A 26,148-nucleotide genomic window follows, 5' to 3' on the forward strand; every position below is an offset into this window, starting at 1 on the left:
ACTTTTCGCCAGTCCCTCACAAGCTTTTCGCTCACTCCAAACTTTCTTTCTGCTGCTCGATTACCGTTTTCGGCTGCATATTTCACTACATGTTGTTTGTAATCTGCAGAATATGACTAACAATTAATTAATTATTAATGTGATAAAATTGTGATGTAAAGTTGTGATGCTAAATTAACATTAGTGACTGAGGTACGTCTTAATGACCCATATGTGTTAAATACAGGTGAGTGCGTAAATGACAAGAAGAAATGTCTCAAACTTCAGTAGCTGGACATTCACTCATACCTGATCAATACAACTAGCTCTGCCCCCGAGAGAGCCTGAAATCTGCTGAAATTCAAGACACTGACATGATACCAGACAGGACAGTGGCTCTTTCTGTAGGAGACATGCGCAGTATAGTGGGAAGTGACGGTGGTACAGGAATAGTAGGAGTAGCAGATACTGACCTTGTGTGTTAGTATCTGCTACTCCTACTATTCCTGTATAGCGCCCTCTCGCGACTGTCAGTGTGAAAATAACGAACATGTGAAATTTTAATATATAAGTTGTACATGAGAATAAGTCGCAGGACCAGACAAACCATAAAAAAAAATGCGACTTATAGTCCAAAAAATACTGTGTATTTGAGCTATAAAACCACCTGTAATTCAATAAATGTATAAATAAAAGTAAAGCTGTTTAATGTCATACTGTGAGCAATGAAATAAGCAGGTGTAGGACCCCGACAAAAAAATTGCATAATTCAGCTTTAAAGTTCAGATATGCGTTAAAACAAAAATAAAAGCAAATTGAATGCCACATTTATAGGCCTTTCAATTCATGGTAGATTTTGTTGAGCCTTGACTATATTGTCTCAAGGGGGATACAGCGGTGGCAGATTTAGCGCAAAGGCAGAGTTTTTGGAGTTTTGTCTCAGTTCCCGCCGTCCCTCTTGTGCGGTGGAGCCTGTTCACATCAAACCTCACTAAGCCTCAGATTTTGGCTCAGCGGCCTCCAAAGCTGACGGATCAACACTCAGGAACACAACATATGAAAACCATTTATTTTCAATGCTTGTCGACTTTGGCTCTTCGACAATCCCAAACGCACTCGCCACATTTACACACACAAGTTGGAAAAGTGCTCCGCGGAAGCCATTTCTATATCAAAGCACCAGCGGCAGGAGCGAGATGGGTGCGAATGGCCAATCTATAATCATTACGAGCGAAAAGGCGCGATGGCAGAGGAAGAAAGCGCCAGTGCTGTCACAGAGGTGTCGGGATAACAAGATTAGACTGTGTGTGATTCATCGGTCGCCATGGCACTGCTCACCTCACCCGCCCACCACACACACACGCTCTGTTCCTATAGACACAGCTTTTATGTCTTTATTTGTTGTCCTGGAAAATGCTGTTAATCATAGACATTGTCTGCAGGATCTTGGGAGTATAATAATAAATTAGTGGTATAAAGATTTTTCATTCTGTAAATAGGAACATTGACTTTCTTATTTGCAGTGAATTACAAGAGTAAAGATATATTGCCATGACCTGGGTACAATTATTTGTTCAGTGAGCCACAGATAGTTTGAAATGATTGCTTCTTTGCAGGGTTTTTGCAACATTAGTTTACATTAAGTTCCAAACAAAGTAGCTGAACTACTAACTTCTTTTAACCCATTAGATCAGGAGTGTTAAACTCAAATTCACAGAGGGCCAAAATTAAAAACTGGGACTAAGTCGTGGGTCAACCTAAATATTTATTGAAAAATTTCAACAACATCTGCATGTTTTTTCTTCTTTCGAGAAACCTTCTCTTATTAAAATAAATGTTTAATAATAGATTTGCTTAAACAATGAATCCAGAATAAGCATAATATTTAAAATAAATACTGCCTCTGTAGCTGGTGAACCAGCTCTAATACATATTTGATATGATTTCGCGGCCCAAATATAATTACATCACGGGACAAATTTGGCCCCTGGGCCTGAGTTTGACATGTCTGCACTAGATGATGGTTGAATCCCTTCTACCTATATGTTAAAATGTAGTTTCACCCTTGAGTAAGACCATTTACCCAAAAATCTTTTCATTTTGTCAGGGAGGTTATGTGATTAATAAAGGTTCAGTATTTAGGACATTTGACTCTTTTGAGCTTTAAGTCATGTGAGAATGCTGTTACGTCATCAAAGATATATATGGAGTTGTGTTTTGTTTCATTCACACAGGTTTGAGTAACCCTTTATTATTAGTCTGTCCACATCTGATGACCTGAAGCTGTAGTTCTCAAGTTAACAGCTATCTTTGATCTTTACTTTAGCAGAGATGTGAAATTCCAAGTCTGAAATCGTCCAAATGTTTCTAGAGAAGATGTATGGAGTTTAAAAATACAGTGGAGCCCTTCCTGTATTACCACATGACATCACAAGGTAAAACAGAGTTGTTTCATTCACACATGTTTGTCTGTTAAACAAGTGTGACTGAAACAAAACACAACTCCAGGTATGTTTATGATGAGGAAACAACATCAGAACATAGCATAACAAAGGAGCTTACTGAGATGTGCTTGAAGGTTGTTTAGTTTCAGTCTGCAAAGTAGTATAAGCTCACTGTCAATAACAGATTCAGAAAGGCAGGTTGGGCAAAGTATCTTGCCCAAGAGCACAAAAACAGTATGCATTCCCAACAGTGAGTAAACAAAACATTTCAGTCCAGATAATCACGCCTTTGTAATGGACAAAACATAAAACAACATTATTGATTTCTGTCCTATCAAAGGCCATCTTAAAGAAACCTCTCTGTGGGACTGGCCTTATCTTGTATCTCTCTGGGCCGTGTCCTTACTCCTCAGACTGTGCAGCTTCAATTATTAGCTTCAGGGGGCAATTACGATGTCGACTTCTCCATCTCCAGACTCTCCTTCCATCTCCCACACACATTTGAACCATCAAGGACGCAGTCAGCAAAGCACCAACGGAACTGTGCAAATATGAAAAAACGGACGAATCTTGCTGAACAATTCAAACTTCCAACACTCCTCTCTATCTGACTACATCCTACGCCGCGCTTTCCCAATCTTCAGCTCCACTCTCCCTCCCTCTCCTGGCAGCTCGGGGAGGCAGAGTGACTTTGAAGTGCAGGAGGAGAGGGAGGGACTCGGGCTAATTAGTTGTTCTTATCCCAGCTGCAGAAATATGAGCGGATCAGTGGCTCAGAAGGACCACAGAGGAGCTCCAACCACTGCATGTTAACGAAGGCTGCTCACTGGAACACATCCTCAAAGGTTTATGGATACTTACAGTATGTTGTTATGTTGATAATCATTTATTCAGGAAAAGACACCCAGTTAGATCTGGACAATATTTCACAATTAAATCAAAATTCCAATTTGAGTTGGTGCAAAGACATAAGAGAGTCTCCTCTGCAAAGAAGAAAGAAAGTCTTGTACCTGTAGCTTGGACTTTTCCAAACATGTTGTATAATACATGGGATTCTGAAAACAAGTGTGAACAGAATTTTGTTTTTTAAACTAAAATCACAAACAGAATCACTAAGGATGCACCGATATGCAGAGGCGGCGCTACCATTAGGCAACAGTAAGCGGCCATCTAGGGCCCCCAAACCTGGAGGGGCCCCCAACCAATTACCCTCAGTGCCACTAATGGCTGAGGCCTCAGAGATTTGATTTTCTCTCAATATGGCATTAAATGAGTGTAGTTTACTTTTAAATAATGATCATACAAATAATAATAATCATATGTAATGGATGTAAACAAACATGTAATTGTACTAACAAAAAAATAAAACTACTTTTAGTTCTGGTTATCTAGTAATTCTACCGTAATTCCAAAAAATTAAAAATTAAATTAAATAAATAGTGCATTATAGTGAGGGCCTCAAACGCTGTTACTATGATACAGGTATCGGGCATTGATACTGAAACATTTTGTGGATCAGATATCGGCTTCCAAATATTTGTTCATTCGATATCCTAACCATATACAATGATGTAATAAGGTTATTTACTTGCCATAGTGGAGCCAGAAAGTCTCACAATATGTGATTTTTTATTTACACAAAGCTGTTCTGTTACTTGAGATGTGGTGGTGTCAGACTCTCAAATGGGGGCAAGAGACAGATTTCCCTATTGATTGCATTGCACTTTACCATGAAATATCCAAAAGATAAACTCACATGTTGAACATGGTATTTTCAAATATTAACTAAACTCAAGAACTCACTGTACTGCAACATAATTGTGCAGTTTAACAATTTTCATTTCAGCTGCCCCCTGTAGCTTTTGTATCTGAATCGTTATTGGAACTGAAAAAGGTGGATCGGTGCATCTCTAGTACTCACAATTAGAATACTTTTTTCCCCCAAATATAGTCCTGTACATGACCTCCAATTGCGACTAAGAATTGAGCAGTCAGTTTACTACAACTAGTTACAACTGTATAGCTCCTTAAACACTCTGTTGCAACCCTATCAGATCTGTGTTTTGAAGTTGACATCCCCGTAACTTCTCTCTCTCCCACAGTGCAGGGACAAATTTCAGGGTCACCCCAGTCTCTCAGACACTCACTACTCCCTGAAGGCACACACCAGCTCACAGTCAAGTGTTAGCTCCCATCGCTCTTGTGCAAGTCTGCTACCACACTGTCAAGTCCACAAGCCTCTCATATATGACACTTCCCCGCGGGTTTTTATTACTACTCAGATCCAACAACTGTTAGATTTCTAGCTTGCAAGAAAAAACACTGAACTAGGCTTGGTCTTTGAAGTAGTTCAAGTTCAGCCCCCTGTTACAAACTAACTCAAAGTTCACAGACAATTCATTATCCAAGACAATTAAAATTCTTTCTGGTGGGTGGTGTAAGAACCAATGGGACTATAAATGGGTTGAGTCCTTGTTATGGTGAGTTGAAAACACAGAGTGGAAAGCAGATACTATATGAAGAAACTATTTTAGAGCAGCAGGAGCTTGGTAAAGGTGTTTAGCTATTTAGCAGAAGATTTGAAGTTCAATTCCTGCTTCTGGCAATGCATTCTGTTCCAACAATTTGTCAGACCAGCATATGGACTAAATGTTGTGGTTGCCATTTTGAATGCCCATAGTAAGTACAGATTTGAGAGAATTGGCACCAGCATTGCATAAAAGTTGAGAAAACAAACAAGCAAACAAACAAAAATAAATAAATAAATTGGATAATGAACAATCATTTTGAATTCAGCTATATTAAAGGCCTGTAATGCACTATTTTTTAGGGATGTAACAATAACTGAAATATCGTGATATCATATCATCAAAGTTCTCACAATAATATCGTGGACCATCACAGTATATCGAATTACAAGTCTCTTTGCTTCAATTAAGAGTTATGGTGCAGCAATAGCTAAAAGAAAAAAAAAAGGCTGAGGGAACTACATAGACCATGATCCTTTGCTCCATTTCAGTGTAGACTATGAGAAGAAATAACATTTCTAAACACTTTCAAGTCTTAATTCTTTGGATGAAGTCTTATCAAGGCATTTTAAGAGGAAAAAGTAGCATATTAACAGTTTTGAGCCTCCACAAAATATTGAAATAAATATACCGTGAGATATATATTGTGAAAACTGAGAGATTTGGATATTGTTACATTCCTAATCGTGAGCTTTCTGACGATATCGCAATAAATATCGTACCATGAGGTTCATACTGTGACGATATCGTATCATGAGACTTGGATATCGTTACACCCCTACTATTTTCTGATCTATGTTATGATGTTTCCTCATCAAAAACATAACTGCAGTTGTGTTTTGTTTCATTCACACTTGTTTAGCACACCAATCTTGTATATTTATGCTGAATTCTTCTCACAAACCAGAAACACTTTGTTCCACATTGTGATGTCATGTGGTAATACAGGAAGTGGTTCCCCTTTTTTGTGTTTTGTTTTTAAACTTCACACACCTTCACTAGAACTATTTGGATAGTTTTAGGATTTTTGGTCTTGCAAATCTCTACTGAACTAAAGGTAAACAATACTGACTTAAAAATGACCACAATATGACATCACAAGGAGAAACAGCACTTTGAGCTTTAGAGATGTACACAGACTAATAATAAAGGATTACTCAAACATGTGTGAATAAAACAAAACACAACTCCGATTATGTTTTTGAGGAGGTAACATTCTAACAATTACTCACATATAGGACCTTTAATAAAGATATCTTTAATCTAACATTTAGAAAGCTAATAGTCATAAAAACACAATGGAAACTGTTCAACTCAATAAACTTCTCTGCATCTCTGTCGGCAAAAGTCATTTTTTCTAAGCTCATTGTTTGCAAGGACAGACAGATGATAATTGACACTTACATACATCCATAAACAGCAGATGCATGTGTGTGGGACAGGACCTGTACCAGAGCTGTACTGCAGAATCCAGGCTGCTCCTAATGGCACTGCAGGGACCCGGGGACATTAGCATATTAAAAGGTGACATTTGAGAGTGGAGCGCTGGCCCATCGCTCTGACAGTGTGACAGGACGGAAAATAGACACGGGGACGACCAGGCCACATACTGAGACTATTTGAGGCAGCTGGGATTGAATCAGAAAACACCTGTCCGGACCAGGTAAGAGTTGTGGCACTGATGGCTAATTACGTTGCGTTGGCAGTTGACAGTGGTCTGGATCTCAAAGTTAGAATGATGACCTCACCTGGAGAAGTGGAATTGGAGCTGGCATGAATTCAGCCTGGAAGATCTAACCTCGCTCCTGTCTACGTCAACGCTTCTCCAGTTGACCTGCTCCTCTGCCGTCAACTCACTCCAAATACTCCTCCCCGCTGCTCGCTACACATCCTCCTCGTCCAATCAGTGCCCAGTCTGTGCCCCCGTTTACAGATGCATGACCAATTCGGTTTGCGCTGTGCCCCATCACCTCCCCAGCGCTGCCTCAGCTTCATCTCATCGTCCCCTCATCCTCTCATCGGTCCCTTCACTCTCCTCATCATCATTGTCCCCTTTACTCTCCTCGGCCTCCTCGGTATTACACAGACAATATCGAATCAATTCTAAAAAGTCTTGTAGTGCCTATTACCAGAGCAAAGTAACTTTTTACTTACTTATATATTCTAGTTGCTCTTATACACATTATTAAAAGACTCTTGAACACCACCAAGATGTAAGGACTAGCAACATGTAGTGTCTAATTTTAAATGTGCACTGATTGCCTCCATGGATGTTAAAAAGTTGAATTCTGTGAAACATTCAAGCAATAACATCTCAACAGAGACAAGCAGGTGACGCAGCCTCCATTGTGCTAGGGATTAGTCGATTAATTGATAACTGATTATTAAGAATTTTGCCGATCATGTTCATTTTTAATCGATAAACCAAATGCAGGTTGCTGTGCATAACCACAGTGTAGCGTAAGGAGATTAGGCTGCGTCTGATAGTGCAAACACTGGAGTTGCAGCCTCACAGTTCCATGTTTCGGCATTGGCACACCTCCTTGGAGATCACTATATCCCTCAGTGAGTGCATTTACATGCACATCAGTATCCCAGATATGATCTGTTTTTTTGAGTATCCCAGTTTTGTCATAGTGCATGTAAACACATCACATATCACGGTTACTGCAACATAAAGTTGAGTGCGCATGCGACCAAAAGACAAACGCTTTTCAGTCTAACAACAGGAGCCAAAATAAATAAAGGGACCTACATCCCTTTGTCACAGAAAGAACACCTATATTCCACTGAGTTGTGTCCTTTAGTCTGACAGAATCTGACCGCGTCAGTGCACAAGGAAAGAGCTGTTTTTATCAGTGTTACAGTTTATGCAAATGAGCCATGTTTAAAGTTTTGTTTCTGTAAAACAAATGTGCACAAAGCTGCGTCAAACAGGCTGATGTGGCTCTATAGTGGTTATGGTTTATACGTTGTAAAGTTGAGTTTATTTCTGCAGATTAGTAATAGTAATAATAATGATGATCATTTTAATACAAAAACTTTAATGATTAATCGAAAATTCTCCTGACGATCGATTCAAATTGAATCGAATGCCCATCTTGATATAGTGCATAATTAATATTGCCTTAATTAAAAATCATAAAGTTGAGAAATTCAGAAACAGAACTGTAAAACTCCACTCTCCCTGTGTGCTCCAAGCTGAGAGCAGAGTGACAGCAGCTAAGTTGGGTAATTGGTTCTGAAGTGCAGTTTCAGCAGAATCCTTGGTCCTGTCAGAGCCCTGTCAGCGTTTGACATCTGTTCATTTTCCACAACGCTCCGGAACACCTGGGTTAGGACATTATCCCGCCATCCCTTCTTTCTGTCACACGTCACACAGACTCCAGCCACTCCGATCGCTCCAAACACATCACACTTTTGTCAGGGTTGAGTTGTCACACAAATGACCCACACTTTCCCTGTGCAAATGCTGGATAGGCTCCGCAGATAAGAGAGGGACCCCCAGAGCGAGGCAGGGAAACACTCAGTCAGTTATACATTTGCTTGAATGTAGAGATGAACCAACACGATAATGGTATTGCTTATCAGCTCCAATGTTGAACAATTTGGTGGATCGGCAAATATCCCATTTTGGTCTATAAATTGGTGACAACTTTATGGACAATTTTGGCCCAAAACGTCTCATAATATTAAACTTGTATTTTTACAGAGCTGTTCAGTAGTTACAAACCACATTTTGAGTTTTACATTATGCTGTTTGTGTTTAAAGGAAATAAATATAATTTTTAGTCTCTGCCCTGGTTTCAGTTGATATACATTGGTATCAAAATTCTGGATCAGTCCATTCCTACTTAAAAGCTCATATATTATTCCATCTGCTGGCTGTCATTGGTTAGTGAGTGAACCTTTGGTAAATATTCCAGATTAATTGTTTTTTTCTTTCTTTTTTTTTTTTTTTCATATTAGATAAAAGCTTCAGATGCATTGTATCATTTCACTTACCTTCATTAGTACTGACTCGCTGAGCTTCTCTCGGTTGACAATCTTTATGGCGACTTTCTGACATGTTACACAGTGGACCCCAAGTTTGACCAACCCTGAAAAACACAGACAAGAAATAAGAACTGATGTATCCACATTGTTTGTTTGTTTATTTGTTTGTTTGTTTAAGCACACATAAACAGTGGATTTAAAGGACCTAAATTACACTATTTTCTGATCAAAAACATACCTGAAGTTGTGTTCTGTTTCATTCACACATGTTTAGCACTCAAATCCTCCATATTTAGTTCTTCTTTCGAACAGAAAATACTCTGTTCTACCTAGTAATGTCACGTGGTAATGAAAGTACTTCACTGTGTTTGTAAACTCCGTACAACATCACCAGAACCATTTGGATAATTTCAGCCCTAGAATTACCAAGCTCTACTAAAAAACTGAACATTTTCAGCTTTGGAGGTAAGCAGACTAATAATAAAGTATTACTCAAACATGTGTAAATGAAACTAAACACAACACCAGGTGTGTTTTTGATGAGGTAACAACATTTTACGACATTTTGCGTAATACAGGACCTTTAACTCCGCAGTAGCCCATAGAAAACAAAGGGTGACCACAGCATGTAAAACAGCGTGACCCTATGTACAAAGAGCTTGTAATGACCCAGAGAGCGTAGCCAGTTCCTTAAGCAAAGTGGCCTCTGGGGTTTATTCGAGTCGTAAAAGTAGTAAGTAAGTGCACCATTCCTGTTATTGATTGCCATAATGCACTAAACCCCCATAATGCAGTTGTGTTGAGTTAGCTAAAGCGGACAATAAAACACAGTGTAAAAGATGGCCTTAGTTATAGGGGATCTTCCATAAATAAACAATATTACTTTTCAGATTTAGCAGTGTAGGTGTTCAGTTTTTCTCACAAACTTATTCGCTTTGCTCCGCACTGGCATTAGCAATCAAATCATCACTCCCATATTGAGAATAACATGATTTGTAACAGAGCCAAGCCACAAATAGAACGCTCACAAAAAGGACTGGGAAAATAAAGCTACTGTGAAAACAACAAGTATTTCTCCAAGTGTCACTACGCTATATAAACTCATGTCACAAACTGGTTGTGTATTGGACAAAGTGGAACAAATGCTCTTAACATACTCTCTTATTTCCCAAAAGGCTTCACGCTGGAGTAGACCTGATTTGCCACTAACATTTCAGGAGCGTAATAGCAAGTGAAATGCAAAAATCATCTGAAGTATATTATGGATACGCCTGTTGATTTTTGAAGCACCAAGATGGCAGAGCAGAGACGATTGTGGAGCCAAGTTTGTCACTAAATAGCAGCAGAAGTAGAGAGTGTCCCGAAGAAAATTGGTTGGCAAAAATTAGAAGAGCGTAGGTTTGGGATTTGCAATGAAGTCTTAAAAATGAGGCGTGTATTTGGCTGTAAAAATTTGAGACGACATACAGAAATATCAGTTCAGATCTTTATTAGGAACACAGTAATGTCCAAAAAATAGTCTGCTCCATCAAAAATGTCTCCATGAAGATGTTATTGCTTTTTCTGGAATGCTTCACAGTATGGTTTTAAACCTTTCTATCTTCAAGAAGACGAAACCAGACCAAGTTACAGGACAGATCTGTGGAGAGGCAACCCCGCTCACAGAATGTTTGTTTTTCTACGTATTTCTGAGCTATAAAACCACTTGTAATTGAATAAATGTAAGGTAGAACTGTTTAGTGTCATACTGTGGAACATTCTACATAGTGTACCTTTAAACATAACTGATAACACACAAAAAAAAAATCTAGATACGTGAGAGGCTTTCAAACTTTTCACATCAGCTAAGAAAAAGATTTGTCTTTTTTGAGTAACACCAGGTCTAAACCAGGACTATAACTGGACTATTCAAGGACCAAGTTAAGTCTAATCAAATCAGGTAGCAGGACTAACATTTTTGTAGTTGTAACCAAGAACTTACCCAAAGGAGCATTACTAGAGCTACAAAGGAAATGTACCACTGTTTGAGAAATAGTGCTCTTAATTTTTGGGTTTGCTTTCTCTGCCAACATTGGATGCTTTTGTATTCTTGGGACCGACACTTAAAACACCTCAACTGTAAAAATGTGCTGAGAGTTATTATGTAATTGTGTCATGTTTCAGTTTGTACTTCACATATTAAACAAATGCATCTTTATTATCTGAAAAACAGTACAGTATAATTTAAAGGTTATATATTACGGAAAACTGACTCTTGTGAGCTTTAAGCCATTTTATAATGTTGTTTCCTCCTCAAAAACATACCTGGAGTTGTGTTTTGTTTCATTCAAACATCAGTGAGTAACCTTTTATTATTATCCCGTCTATATCTACGAACCTCAAAATGCTCCACCTTGTGATGTCATGTTGTGGTACTTTTCAAGTTGACAGTTACCCTTTACCTTTTGTTTGGTAGAGACTGACAATTCCAGGGCTGAAATTATCCAAATGATTCTAGTGAAGGTGTATGGATTTTAAAAACACAGTGGATCGTATCTCGTATTACCACATGACATCATAAGGTGGAACTTAGTGTTTTCAGTTTGAGAGAATAACTCCTAAATATGCAAGGTTATGTGTGTTCTGTATCGAGCTGAACTCGTCACAACAACAGACTCCCGGTACAGAGGAGCTGAGAGTAAAAAGCCCAGCGCTGGTTTGTGTTTGTGGACTCTGGGCGGGATGAGGAGACAGGACTCAGCATCAGAACCACACAGGGACCCAATTTTCAAAATAAAAAACTGGGACATCCCTTGTTTGTGGTGGTTGGTAATAATAAAATAGTGAAACGAGTGCGTAATTAAGGAGTGAGTCAGAATGTGAGTCAGTATAGTCACATTTTCTTTGTATTTTGGTCGTTTTTAAGCAGCTTTTCTGTATTTCACCTAAACAAATGACAAGTTTATGTCTCTCTTTACTGTTGGCAGGGATCAGATTGGTCAAAAATAGGGACACCTGGGGCATTTCTTGTATAAAACTGGGACAAATCACTGGTTTTGTATAATGTTTTTGTATTATGAGTTAAATATGTGTGAATGAAACAAAAGACAACTCCAGGTGTAACTGTGATGAGGGAACAAAATTATTAGCCGGTTTCACTTCGTAGAAACCGTCTGACCTTGCAGCATTAGAATTCATTTGCTCGACAGTAAGCGGGAATTTTTTTTCATTTAACCAATCACTGCTATTTGATCGTGACATATGTAATGCGCCAAATCCCGTAGGAAGAAGGGCAATAACGTCTTTCCCCTTGATAAAATTCACCAAACATTCTCTTTGTTCCGGCTTTAAATCCTCGATCTCAGGAATCGCTGCCAACACAGAATGTATGGCTCTTTGCTGACTGGCTGGTGCCCAAACTCGCACTTCCAGGGTTTTTGCGAACCGTCTAGACTCTAGTGTATTCCGATTCCTGACCTAGTCCCTGGAGAGAAATGATATTGAGCGAAGGCACTAGGTGGCGCCAGTCTGGCTACAAAATTATACCACAAATCAGAAAATAAAGTAATATTGGCAATTTAATACTATATGTTTTCTTTGTCTAAACCAACCATTTCCTGCAGTATACATCAGCAAAACTTTCCAGCCAGAGGCACTGTACAAAATATCTGGGCCTAGCTGTCTTACTGTCACAAGCAGACTATATTTATACAAGAGTAACAGCTAAGCACAGTTTTTTTTTGCTTCACCCAATTCCCCCAAAGAAAGCACCCTATTTGTTGCTTACTCATGCAAGCACACACAATTAACAGCCACCAGTGAGAAAGCAGAGTGGTGAATAAAGTGCATGAAAAGATTAAACAGAAATACGAGATTAGAAATTGTGTGAATATTCAAAAATAATTGCACTTTAATGGAGTCAGTAGTTGGTTTTGTAATTCGGCGACCGCTGGAGCCAGGGGCGAGGACAGACGGAGAGGAGGAGGCAAAAGGAAAAGTGCGGAAAGCAGAATTACTATGGGACCTATATAGACGGAAGCACGTTGGCAGGAATTTCAAGCTACAAAAATGTTGAAAAAATGTAGATGAAAACAGGAATGGGAGGGGGAACATTCCATTAGCCCAGTGATTATCATATGTTAATAGCTGCTATAGAGACGCTCATAAGTCAGCGTAAAGACATTAAGGAATTTTCGCCTACAAACACATAAAAAGTTAACTGGATTATTTGGTTCACAATCCATCTCTTCCTAAAAATCGGTTCAGTGGGTACATTAGCAAAAGTCTGCAGCACACGAGGAAACACATTAGGATTATACAGCCATTTTCAGCCGAGACGGAAAGAAACTCCTACAAGGCGGCGAAGATAAAGATATGAGCCTATTTTCAACACGCATAAAAATATCATCATAATAACACTGTGAAATGGGCACTCCTGACCACAGCCTCACCTGGGTCGTTACTTTATTCACGGTGGTGGAGACTAATCAAAGGGTACAACAACATTAATCCAGGGTAAGTCTCAAAGCAGCTCTAAAATATATTGTTGTTACTTAACCTGTAAAGCAGTATCCAAGAATATACACCATACTACATAAAGGTCCTGAGCCCATGGGGAAGAAGTTTAATAAATTACATTAAGTAGTCATTAGAGAGTTTGCTTTTCTTGGTATATTTATTATAGTCTTGAGAAACATAAACACGGCTTCTAAGTCGATATCTCATAAGGATTGATGATGTCAGAGTTTCAGATGGTGCGTGGGACCAATGTCAATGTCTTTTAAAGGGCTTATATTACGTTATAATGTTGGTTCTTCATCAAAAAACATACCCAGAGTTGTGTTTTGTTTCATTCACACATGTTGAACACACAAACCCTGCATATTAAGGTTTAGTTCTCTAAAGAGTTGCAATAAAACTACATACACCAATCAAGCCGTGTATCATTCCTTTTTCAATATAAAACCAAAAATAAGAAAACGAAAAAACAACGTATTTGTCTCCAAAACCAAAATGAAAAAACAGATAATGACTCGTTTTTTCAGTTTTTGATTATGTGTTTAAATGAATGATGGAAAAAAACGGATAATAACGTGACTTCAACTGCGATGCCGGACTGAACCAGGACTGAACCAGGACTAAACCAGGTTCAGGACCAGACAGGAACCAGACCAGGACTAAGACTGGGCCCAGACCGGGACCAGACCGGGACCAGACAGGACTGAGACATTGACCAGACCAGGACTAAGACAGGGACCAGACCTGGACTGAGACAGGGACCAGAACGGGACTGAGACTGGGACCAGACTGGACTGAGACCGGGACCAGACAGGGACTGAGAATGGTTTAGTCCTGGTTCAGTCAGGTTTTAGTGCTGGTTCAGTCCGTATGCAGCGCAAAAGTTCGGCATCTCAGTTTAAGTCGGAAACGGGAAACGGCCGTTACCTGTTTTTTTTCCATTATTCATTTAAACACAAAACAGAAAACTGAAAAAAAAAAATCATTATCTGTTTTTTTTCATTTTGGTTTTAGCAACAAATAATGAAGGAAATAGTTGTTTTTTAAATGTTCTTATTTCTGGTTTTATATTGAAAAATGAATGAACAAATGGTACACGGATTCCACTTCATAATTTTTATTTTTAATTTTTTTCTGTAGTAGTACTTTTTATTATCCGTGTAGGAAATTCTCTCTCACATTTCACCCATCCTTTCAGAAGCAGTAAGCAGCAGATGGGGTGCCCGGGGTCCTATCTCCATGATCTTGTAGCTTGGCTTGGTTAGGAATGCCGGAAGATTTAACCTATGGTGCATGTTTTGGGTTGATGAGGGAAACCGGAGTGCCTGGAGGAAACCCAGCCAGACACAGGGAGAACAAGGGGAATTGAACCCAGAACCTTCTTGCCGTGAGGCGTCAGCCACAGTGCCTTCACTAGAATCACTTAGATCAGGGGTCTCCAACCAGAAGCTTGGGAATTACCAGTACCTCTCCACCCTCTTCCAAGTAGCTCGCCAAAGGATTTCTGAATTACACGTATTGTGCTGAATAAGTACAATTTGATGAATTAAATGCCTTTTACCATTGTACAGGTATGATTTTGATGCCTAACTTTGTACACTCATAAATGGATAATGGTTTATGTTTTATAGGCATCTAACTGTATCTCATATAAGGCTTGCCATGGCTCTTATATATGCAAAAAAATGTGTGACCACTAAAACTAGTAGCTCTCTGATATTTTCATTTTGTAAAAGTAGCTCACTAGAGGAAAAAGGTGGAGACCTCTGATTTAGATGATTTCAGCCCTGGAATTGCAAATCTCTATTGAACTAAAGATAAAAGGAAGCTGGTAAGTTTAAAAACTTAAACTATGACATCACAAGGTGAAATGGAGCATTTTGAGCTTTGGAGATGTAGACAGACTAATAATGAAGGCTCATTCAAACATGTGTGAATGAAACAAAACACAACTCCAGGGATGTTTTTGATGATGTAACAGTATTATAACATGGCTTAAAGCTCACAATTTGATGTAATATAAGACTTTTAAAGAAAGATCCAAACAAAAAAATACACAAAAGTTCAGCCTTATTATTTTTATTAACTCCACAAATTTACCTACTACTAATCTTGTGTCTTAAAAGTAATTTCAAGGAGAAAAATCACATCACTGGGGTTGAATAATGGCACCACTTGACTTTCTTGAGGCTGCACTGAAAAAATAATGAAGCCTAAAAATGTAAAAATGAAACATAAGTGGTTCACAAAGTGCTAAAATAATGCATTAGGACAAAGCGTTGAAGAGGAAAATGTTTCAACCCAGGCCTGTTTCTAAACTTAAGTTGGACCCCCCGGAAACTGGAGAGCTGCTTCACTGCTTTATGAAGTACTTGAGTTTTGTAATGAGCTTTTCTTTCACTTCTCTGTCACTCTCGAAGCCACTAAACTTCTGACATCTGTCCTCCACACAAGTGTAATGGCTGCTTTGGTTCACACACTCAGGCGCCATAGCTCTGAACTTCATGACAGAGCAACTTCAAGAAACCAGATTTTAAGTGGGAAGGGTGAAGTTGAGGTTCAGTCTTTTAAGCTATAACGATCGGTGTGGTTTAGAGCTGTACTCAAAATATCGATAAGGCAAAATAGCATGTCAGACTTCTCGGCAATATGCATCGATACAGAAATGCGTATTACAATACTTATAAACAGTGTTGGGAAGGTTACTTTTAAAATGTATTCCCCTACAGAATACACATACCAAAATGTAGTCTGTAACGGAATCCATTAAATTACTAGTAACTAGTACTAGTAAATTAATTAGTAACGTAATCTGAATACTTTGGATTACTTGGTTTGCTGTTAAATCCTGTTTGAGACATAGTTTAGACCTGGTTTTAGTCCTGGTTTAGACCTGGTTTAGACCTGGTTTAGACCTGGTTTAGACCTGGTTTAGACCTGGTTTTAGTCCTGGTTTGGACCTGGTTTAGACCTGGCTTTAGACCTGGTTTGGACCTGGTTTTAGTCCTGGTTTTAGTCCTGGTTTAGTCCTGGTTTGGCCCTGGTTTGGCCCTGGTTTAGACCTGGTTTAGACCTGGTTTTAGACCTGGTTTAGACCTGGTTTAGACCTGGTTTTAGTCCTGGTTTGGACCTGGTTTAGACCTGGCTTTAGACCTGGTTTGGACCTGGTTTTAGTCCTGGTTTTAGTCCTGGTTTAGGCCTGGTTTAGGCCTGGTTTAGACCTAGTTTAGACCTAGTTTAGACTTAGTTTAGACCTGGTTTTTGACCTGGTTTAGACCTGGTTTGGACCTGGTTTAGACCTGATTTTAGACCTGGTTTAGTGTCCGGCAATGAGCGGAATTACCAAAAAAAGGAAAAAAAAAAGTGAAAACAGGAAAATACTTCTGTGTAATCCATTTATTTCAACCAAGTAACTGTAATCCAGTTACCACTCACTTAAACAGTAACTGTAACCGAATACAGTTACTCATAATTTGTACTCTGATTACGTAACTCTGGTACATGTAATCCGTTACTCCCCAACACTGCTTATAAAGGAACATAAACTCATTACAAATTGACAACTGCATTCTGACATTAAGAGCACTGTGAATGTGAAATTCCAAAGCATTCAGTTATTCTACACAATCAAAACACTGATTTAGTGAACATTTAACAACACTTTTAAATGATACCCATGTATTAGGACACGTGTTGTATCAAGACCCGAGTATCAGGGTATCGTATTGTAAACCCTGTATTGGGATATGTATTGTATCGTGAGGTACTTGGCAATACACAGCCCTAGTGTGGTAATACATTAAAGTATGTTAAAGTAGTTCCAAGATCTGTTTTAAAATAGTAAAGTTCAAGGGTAAATAGTCTATCAATAAACAATTAAGCTTATTTGTATGGGGTATTGCACAACCAGGTTTTAATTGGTAATATTAATTTAATCTTTATTAAGAACACGTAATATCCAGTTCATAGTATATATATATATATAAAAAAAATTTAAAGTATAAAAAATGTAAATATGCAGTGCATGTTATAATGTATACAGACAAGACCGCCAGTGTCTTCACAGCTCAGAGGAGAATCTGACAGAGCTCCTCATAGGACACAAGAGCTTCAATGATTTGATTGCTCAGATTCATGGCTCTACACATAAATTAATAAATACAACATCTGATTGTGACAACACAGGGTCTCACACCATAATTAACAAACATTTCACTGGCGCTACAGAACCTCGGCACTTTCAGTAATATTCTCAAAGAGTCATTATAGGCCACTGTCAGACTCTGCAAACTCTTTTTCTTGTAGCTGCGCCAAAGATGCACAACATACAAGGGCGAGCAGAAATTGGTGATATTAGTTTTATAACTTTCACTTTCCTTTTGGTTATATGGTACTTTCATCGTTCATTTCATCTTCAAGTCAAATCCATAAATATTGGAGCATTTAAGATAAGAAAATCCTTTATTTGTTCCACATTGGTCAAATTACTGGAGAATAAGAATATGCAATCAAAATTAAGATAAATAAAAAAAAGACTTAACAACTGAATTCCCAATGTTATTATATAAATTGGCTTATTAACAAACATAATTTTAGCTGTTCCCATTTCTTTTGAATATCATTGGCCTAGATTTTTGACATCTCATCTGCAATTTTACATATATAGTATAAAACCCACATTTCTAAAAAAAATACAGGTAAATGTGAAGATGAAAATAAAAATAAAACCATGTTATCTATGTCTGTTAACAGTTCAGAGTGAAAGCTGGGTATAGCACATTATTTACATGTATTGATTGGGGGCAGTTCCCAGTGGGGCCTTGGGGACCGTTTATGCTCTTGGAGCCATTTAGTCCAACCACTCTGCCAAGTAAAGCTCTCACTCTAAGAATCATCTCCTTCTTTGGTTACAAGTGATTTTAGCCTTTCCTGATGCATAAAGATGAGACTCTGATTCATCACAAGGCCCTGGAGATGAGAAGGTACACCCCCAGATGAAGCCAAAATTCCCCTTGTCTATTGATGTGCTACACCTAAGCTTTTAATCCTACAACTAAACAAGAATCTCTTTTAAAGGTGGATTGTGTGACTTTTCTGATAGCAGCTTCCAAACAAAAACCATAGCTGCACATATTGAGTTCTTGGATGCAGCTACCACAGAAAAAAAACACAGCAAGCACGCACCTCACTAACTTTTAAGTGAGATCATCCAGAAGCCCTAAGATGACTCCAGCAGATGGTTGTAGCTTATGCTGGCTTAGCTTTCACCCCCCTAAGGCACTGACTCTGAGATGCTAGTTGCCCTTAGGCGCAGATCTCCGAGCGCCTTGCCACTTGCGCTCCTCAAACTGTATGTACTCCATGCCAGCATCATTTCCACAGTAATGCAAACACACCGGGAATCCACTCAAGAGCTTTCAAGGTTTAGGAATCAATTTCAATGAGATTCCTGCTATGGTGAAGATTACTGAAGTGCAAATTGACAATGCAGTAAAAGCAAAATTGTAAAATACTTTAACACAATAAAGGCACATAAAATAAATTATATCTATAATATCCTATATGTCATCCTTTTCAGCACGGCACTTTGCAACGTTTATTCATCTAACTAGAACTGTGGTCTCACTGCAGTGTATTGTTTTACTCTTTATTATTTTTTCTAGATCTGGATTAGTTATTACCAGCAACTTTTCTTCCTGGGGTTCACACATAGATACACACAGACAAAAACATTTAAAATACAATGCAAACTTTCATATAGATACAATGTTATTTTAAAAAGTAAACATAAATCTCTGTACGTTGCACAAACTCCACCCAATCAAGTACTGTCCAATAAACAATCACTTTATATGTGGTCTGCTCTTACTTATCCAACATTTTTAAAGTTCAGTCTGACCAACTCAGGTTTATTCTTTAATTTGTTGTCTTTATTTGCCATATTCCATGTATACAAACCAAAAAATCCTCTAGCTAAGGCAAACCAGATCAAGAATAGCTCAAAAGCTGGAGATGGGTCCCCAGGCACAGTAGCACTTAGGAGCACATACTGCTTCTATGTGGTATTTAAAGATGGGTCAAATACATGAACGATAAAGTCTCTTAGCTTCAACCTTTCAGTGTTATTCTCCCATCAAATAATAATAAAGATTCTCTCTAAAATGATATAACACTGAGTCATACACAGTCGGGGTAAGTCAAAGATTAAACAGTTTTCTCTCTCCTGAACTCTCATCCGTTCCTCTGCTTCCTGTTTTTACATTTTTGCATCTGCTGTGACGCTCATAGTCAAGCCCAACTCCCTTCGCACCTCGTCTGAAGCCTGCACCAGCCCAGATCCAGAGACAGAGACAGGGCCAGACCAGCAGCACAACTTCACACGCTCTGAGAACAGCCTGGAGTGGTGCAGAGAGAGGGGAGCACGCTGACGCACGCATACTCAAAATGTTTACTCCTGCCTGCATGAATGTAGATGTGCACTCAAGAGCTCACTCATCACTTTGAACAATATATATAGAATAATAACACTTAGAAAGGCCTGGAGCTGGTGTGAAGGTGGCTCACATTTTTACAGTGTGCTTTGAATTGTAATCTTTTGGAGGCATTATTCCTGAACACTGTTTGTTTGGATACAGAAATGTATGTTACTGTTGTACAGAGTTGTTGTATTTCAGTTATTAGTCTAAGAGCTCAAATTTTAGTCAGTCACAAGTCAATAATGATTATCAACACAATGTACTTAATTCATTTTTTTCCTTTTTGTCCTCTTGTAAAGTGTGAGCTGTGTAACTAACTGTGTGCACCTAAGTCCCTTGTGGAGTCTATATTTTAAAATAATTAAAATGTATTGGATTCTATATAAACAATTAATATTATGGTGACATGTAGCAAATACATAAAGAGGTTAACACCACATTTTACCAATTAAAATACCAGCCACATACCATATCCATAAATATTCAACAGCATGTTAAATTAAGCAAGTTGTAATTAAAAATATACTTCTTTATCTTTAAATAATGTAACAACTTCTATCTTTCATTGTGTTTTTTATAAGCACTTTCAGAGCATTTGTTTATATTGAATGATTGTCTGTGCAGCACTTTGTCAGGTAAGTTGAAATGTATCTGAAATACATATTGTCATGCTCTAGTGTTTGTGGGGTATATATTCATTAGATTACAGTTGCTAAAGTGTGTAAAAACTCACACGTACCAGGACTGTGCAAGCTTATTGGATAAACGCAGTGTTTATCCATGCATGTTTGTTTTTGGCTGTTTGAGTACAGGAGGGAAAACAGTGCACGGATATGAAGTCTATTCCATACCCAAGCCCTACATTTACATAATAAGGCCCTGACAACAAATGCGCAGAAAATTGTGGTTTAAATCGGGCAAACACGGGGAAGCTGCGAGGCACTAATCTATTATTCACATCCAAGAAACAAGCAAGAAAACGATTTGGAGCATCGCCCCCAGGCCATAAATGAGCAATCCTCCACATAATCTAACAAGGTCTGGGATTGGTCGATACCAGAAACCCCGCCTATCTTCTCATCAGTATGCAAATATGTGTGAAAATGAGGGCAATAAAGGTGCTCAAAAGACTACCACCTGCTTGGTAAAAGGCGGAAAACTCCACTAAACAGCTCCTGACGCTGGTAAACAGGTCTTTTTGCCAGGGGGAACTAGAGCATGATTTTGCTGTGTATAAAAAAAAAAAAAAAAAAAAGCTCACAAAGTTTGGGCTGTCAAATGTTGACTCTGCAAAATGTTGGAGTAAACATGGGGGAAAGCAATTGCAAAGTGTATAGTTGTTAAAGAGAATTCATTAGATGCTATCCAGTGGCTAGTTTGTTCTTGGTAAAAATACTATTGTAAGCAGATTTTGTAATAATACTTTTTTTTCTGCTCAAAGTCACAGCACTCACTCCCCATGCTTATTGGTGGGAGCTACTTCTGCTGCCACTGCTGCAAGGAGAAAACAGCATTATGCATTGGACAGAGCTGGAACGCTGTAACCACTGAGCCTCATGCCAAATGTGCATGTTTTAAGAGAGTAACTGGAGAACCTGGAGGAAAACCCAGACACAGATCGAACAAGCATCTACTACACACAGCTGAAGGATCCAACCCAGAACTTTCTTGCTGTGAGTCAAGAAGGTTCTACTCCTCAATCGTGCCAGACATAAACAAATACAAAGGGTGTAAACCAGTTTAAACATGCATTAGTAACATTAGTTTTACAATTTTCTTTTTGTTTTTTCAAATTAAATATATTTTTTTCCATTCTGAGTAACCAACTACGAAACCTCATTTTCAGTTTAAGAAGCTCTGGCAGAAAAATGAGTCTTATCTTTTCCCGATACATGAGATACTGAATGCAAAACTACCACAAAAAGAATTTTAAACAAAACATATAAATGAACAACAAGACCCTGATATACTTAAACTCCTCCTTTAGAGATAGGGTGAGGAGCTCAGTCACATGGGGGGAGCTAGGAGTAGAGCCGCTGCTCCTCCACATCGAGAGGAGCCAGCTGAGGTGGCTCGGGCATCTGTTCTGGATGCCTCCTGGGCGCCGGGCATGTCCCACTGGAAGGAGGCCCTGAGGTAGACACAGGACACGCTGGAGGAAATGTCCGGGGTGAAGGAAGTCTAGGAGTCCCTGCTTAGACTGCTGCCCCTGTGACCTGCGACCGAATCAGCAAAAGAAAATGGATGGATGGCATATGAATGAAGCTACTGTCTTTTGTAAATCTATAGCAAAACCACCAATATTCACTTGGGAACAAAAAAGTATCTCTCTCTCAATGCAGTTGTTTATAATAAATAATAAAAGACAATTGTTCAGTCTCACACTCAATCATTATATTCATAACGTTACCAATACACTTTATCTCATGTCGTTGCACGGTCAGAGAAAGATGGAGAAACCACAGTAGCACAGAGAGAACATGCAGATTCCACCAAGAAAGATTTTTTTCCCAAAGAACTGAATCCACCACTGCCTCACTGTGCCACAAGCTGCACAAAGGAAACTCTACACTTTATAGGACACATAAGTGAAGTAGGAACATACCCAAACATGTTGAGAAAGTGTGAGCTGGGAGGGCAGGGCCTACGCAGTCAGATCTATTTTTAATGCCTCTGACTGGGAATCGGCAAAAGGAATGTATAATTACAGCCTCATGAATAATGCAGCCAGGCTTCTTTTAATTAACCACAGTCGCCCAGTGCAGCAGCAGCAGCAGCAGCAGCAGCAGCAGCAGCAGGCTCGAGCTGTGACAAACACTTAGCAACGAGCACCAACCAAAAAGCCTATATCCACACATGTCCATTCTGACTACTGCAAAGCCGAAGAACTGTAAGTAATGTTCCACAGTATAGCATTAAACTTATCTATCTCCATGGAAACAAGCAGGTAGCTCTATCTATATATACACATGTCCATTCTAACAGCAGCAAAGCCCAAGAACTGCCAGTATTGCTCCACAGTATGGAACATTACTGGCTAAACTTATCTCCATGGAGACAAGTAAGTAGCCCTATATCTAGACATTTCCATTCTGACAACAGCAAAGCCCAAAAGCATCCCATGATGTTCCACAGCATGGCATTAAACTTATCTATCTCCATGGAAACAAACAGGTAGCCCTATATCCACACGTCCATTCTGACGACGACTGCAGAGCCCAAGAACTTCCAGTGATGTTCCACAGCATGGCATTAAACCTAGTTATCTCTAAGGAAACAATCAGGCAGCCTTATATCCACTCATGTCCATCCTGACAACAACAAAGCCCAAAAATATCCAGTAATGCTCCACAGTATAGCATTAAACTTACCTATCTTCATGGAAACAAGCAGGTAGCCCTATATCCACACATGATGTTCTGACTACTGCAAAGCCCAAAAACTGCCAGAAATGCCGCACAATAAGGCATTAAACTTAGCTACCTCCATGGAAACAAGCAAGTAGCCCTATATCCGCATATGTCCATCCTGACAACAGCAAAGCCCAGAAACTGCCAATAATATTCCACAGTATGGCATTAAACTTAGCTATCTCCATACAAATAAGCAGGTAATTCCACCAGGCCAAATTACAAGTCAGATCTATGGAGAGGCGACCACCCCGGACAGAAAGACTGCATGTACTTTTGTGGTGATAGGAAAAAAGGAAAACAAAACAAACAAAACACAAGATATCAGTTTAATGCCATACTGTGAAACATTAAAGGACCCATATTACGCCGTTTTCTGATCTATGTTATAATGTTGTTTTCCCATCACAAACATGCCTGTGGTTGTGTTTTGTCTCATTCACACATGTTTAGCACACAAATCCTGCATATTTACACTGAGTTTTTCTCTCATACAGAAAGCACTGATGTCAATTGGTAGTACAGGAAGTGCTCCACTGTGTTTTTAAACTCCGTACACCATCAGTAGAATCATTTGGATGATTTCAGACCTGGACTTGCCAATCTACTGAATGAAAGGTAAAAAGTTAGATGTTAATGGTGGAACAGAGCATTTTAAGCTTTGGAGATAAGGCTACTCAAAAATATGTGAATGAAACAAAACACAACTGAATGTATGTTTTTCAGGAGGTCACACCATTAGAACAAGACTTAAAGCTCACAGGAGTTATTTCTGCCTTAATAACAAAGCAACAAGATCTCATTAGAGGAGCTTGCGGAGCATCATCTACACAGTGCCCATTTAAGGAAACATATGACTGTGTATGCTGAACATGTACTTACAAACTCCACTGGGATGATGCATGCGTGCCAAATGAAGAGGAGAGATGATGAGCTAAAGATCGGTGCTTGGGAGATGACACCGTGATGGGAAACATAGCACGAGGAGCCCCTAGACAGCACTCAGGAGCCCAGCGCTGTCTGCCTGTCATGTCTTAGATAACCCTCAGTATAAAAGTATGAATTATTAAAGATCTGACGAGATATTACCGGCGCGCGCAGTAACGAGAGGGGAGAGAGAAAAATGAGCTCTGGATTCTGTACAGTAGCCACTTGAAAGATTCATTTATTTTCACTGTTTTGCTCTTGCTTGTTGATATGCAGAGTGTATAAGTCAAGTTTAAAGGTGCACTGTGAAACTTTTCTGCCACCTGTCTCCAAGGAGATGCTCTTACTGTCTAGATTCAGTATGGGTTGAAATGTGTGTACCACGTAGACGAGCAGGCAATACCACCAGGCCAACTTACAGGTCACATCTGTGGGAAGAAGAACCCATTCACAGTAAGAGGGCATGTGTTTTTTTTTATTATTTATGTTTTCTTCTTGCTACAGAAAACACCTGTAATTAAGTAGATGCAACATGAAAGTTTAATGCCATATTCCCAGCAAAGCAATTAGACAAGCAAGCGGTGGACCTCGCACCATGAAAAGTTATCAAGGGTGTAACGGTACGGGACGATCAGGTCGATGCAGGGCAATGCACAAGTGAGTTCACGCAATTAGGGTGTGTTTACATTCCGCCACTTCATGTGCAGCTACACAGAATGCTTGGCTCTGAAATATTCTCGATGGAAAACTCGTCTGTGCTTGGGGTGGCAGTGTTTCCCGCAGCACTTTATAGTTAGGGTGGCCACCGTGACAACAATTGCCCCCCGCCTTGTCTACGTCCCAACAAATCACGTGTATCCTCGCAAAACAGCCGTCGCACAGCAGTCCTCACTTTTGCCTTTTCACCTTTCGCCGGCATGGAATCTCTGCAAATTAAAACTAATTGTTGGTTTAATCAAAACACACATGTTTTTGTTCCCTTACTGTACTGAAAATTAATAAAACCGTGACCTCAAAACCACGGTACGTAACAAACGGTGATTTTTGTTTACAGTTACACCCTTATTATTGATGTTTTCTTTTTGCAACAGAAAACACCTGTAACTGAGTAGATGCAGTGTATAAGTTTAATGCCATATGGTGGAACATTCCCAGCAAAGCAATTAGACAAGCAAGCAGTGGACCTCACACCATGAAAAGTTATAGAGTACATCTTCAAATTTTGAGTTTAGTTTTCACTATACTATACTACTACACTATACTACTTTCACTATACTATAGACTTTGAAATCATAGGCTGTACTAACACATATAACACATAGCAAACCTGACAGCCACTGCATTCCAAATAGGAAGCGAACATGGGTGTGTTTTCAGTTCCATCGACTTTGGCTCCAATTCACTTTGTATTGAAAAAACATTGCCCCTCTGCTGCTGTCAGGCTCCTCATTTTGGCCTTAAAACGTTCGTATTAACCCGCTCTACATGATCCTGGGGTTTTTATTTTGAAACACACCCGGTTGGCACAATTGCAACAAAAGATGAAAAAAGGGTAAACTGATTCAAAAAACTCCAGTAGCCACTTTTTTGTGTATTGTGTTGAATATGCGCTTTCAAAACTTAGAAAACTGTTTGACCTTTCATTGAAACAACCAAAGCAAAACATTAGCTGACGCCGTATAGTTTGTTAATTACCCACACCATACATGTAAAAAATACCACATGCTATCTGGCAACCACTCCGCACTATTTGCCAGTAGCGGCGGCTGGCAAGAAGAAGCAGTAAGCAGGAAATGTAAGACGCAATTAATCAGACCTCCCTCATCTATAATTCATCTTGAGTTAATTCATTAATTAACAGTGTTTGCTTTGTCTCCATAACATCTTCATT

The 26,148-nt window shown here is 39.1% G+C and overlaps 1 protein-coding gene across 1 annotated transcript in view; it reads right to left on the reverse strand.

The window, feature by feature from the left end:
• brsk2b (BR serine/threonine kinase 2b) overlaps positions 1–26,148 on the reverse strand; it is a 297,761-nt gene that overhangs the window by 126,399 nt on the left and 145,214 nt on the right. Inside the window, exon 2 of the mRNA XM_055155485.1 lies at positions 8,957–9,051. Coding sequence (XP_055011460.1) covers positions 8,957–9,051 — 95 coding nt within the window. The remainder of the gene's footprint in view (positions 1–8,956; positions 9,052–26,148) is intronic.

This window comes from Boleophthalmus pectinirostris, unplaced genomic scaffold (assembly GCF_026225935.1).
Source record: "Boleophthalmus pectinirostris isolate CB_2022bp ecotype Guang Dong unplaced genomic scaffold, ASM2622593v1 HiC_scaffold_2, whole genome shotgun sequence".
In the NCBI taxonomy this organism is placed as follows: Eukaryota; Metazoa; Chordata; class Actinopteri; order Gobiiformes; family Gobiidae; genus Boleophthalmus; species Boleophthalmus pectinirostris.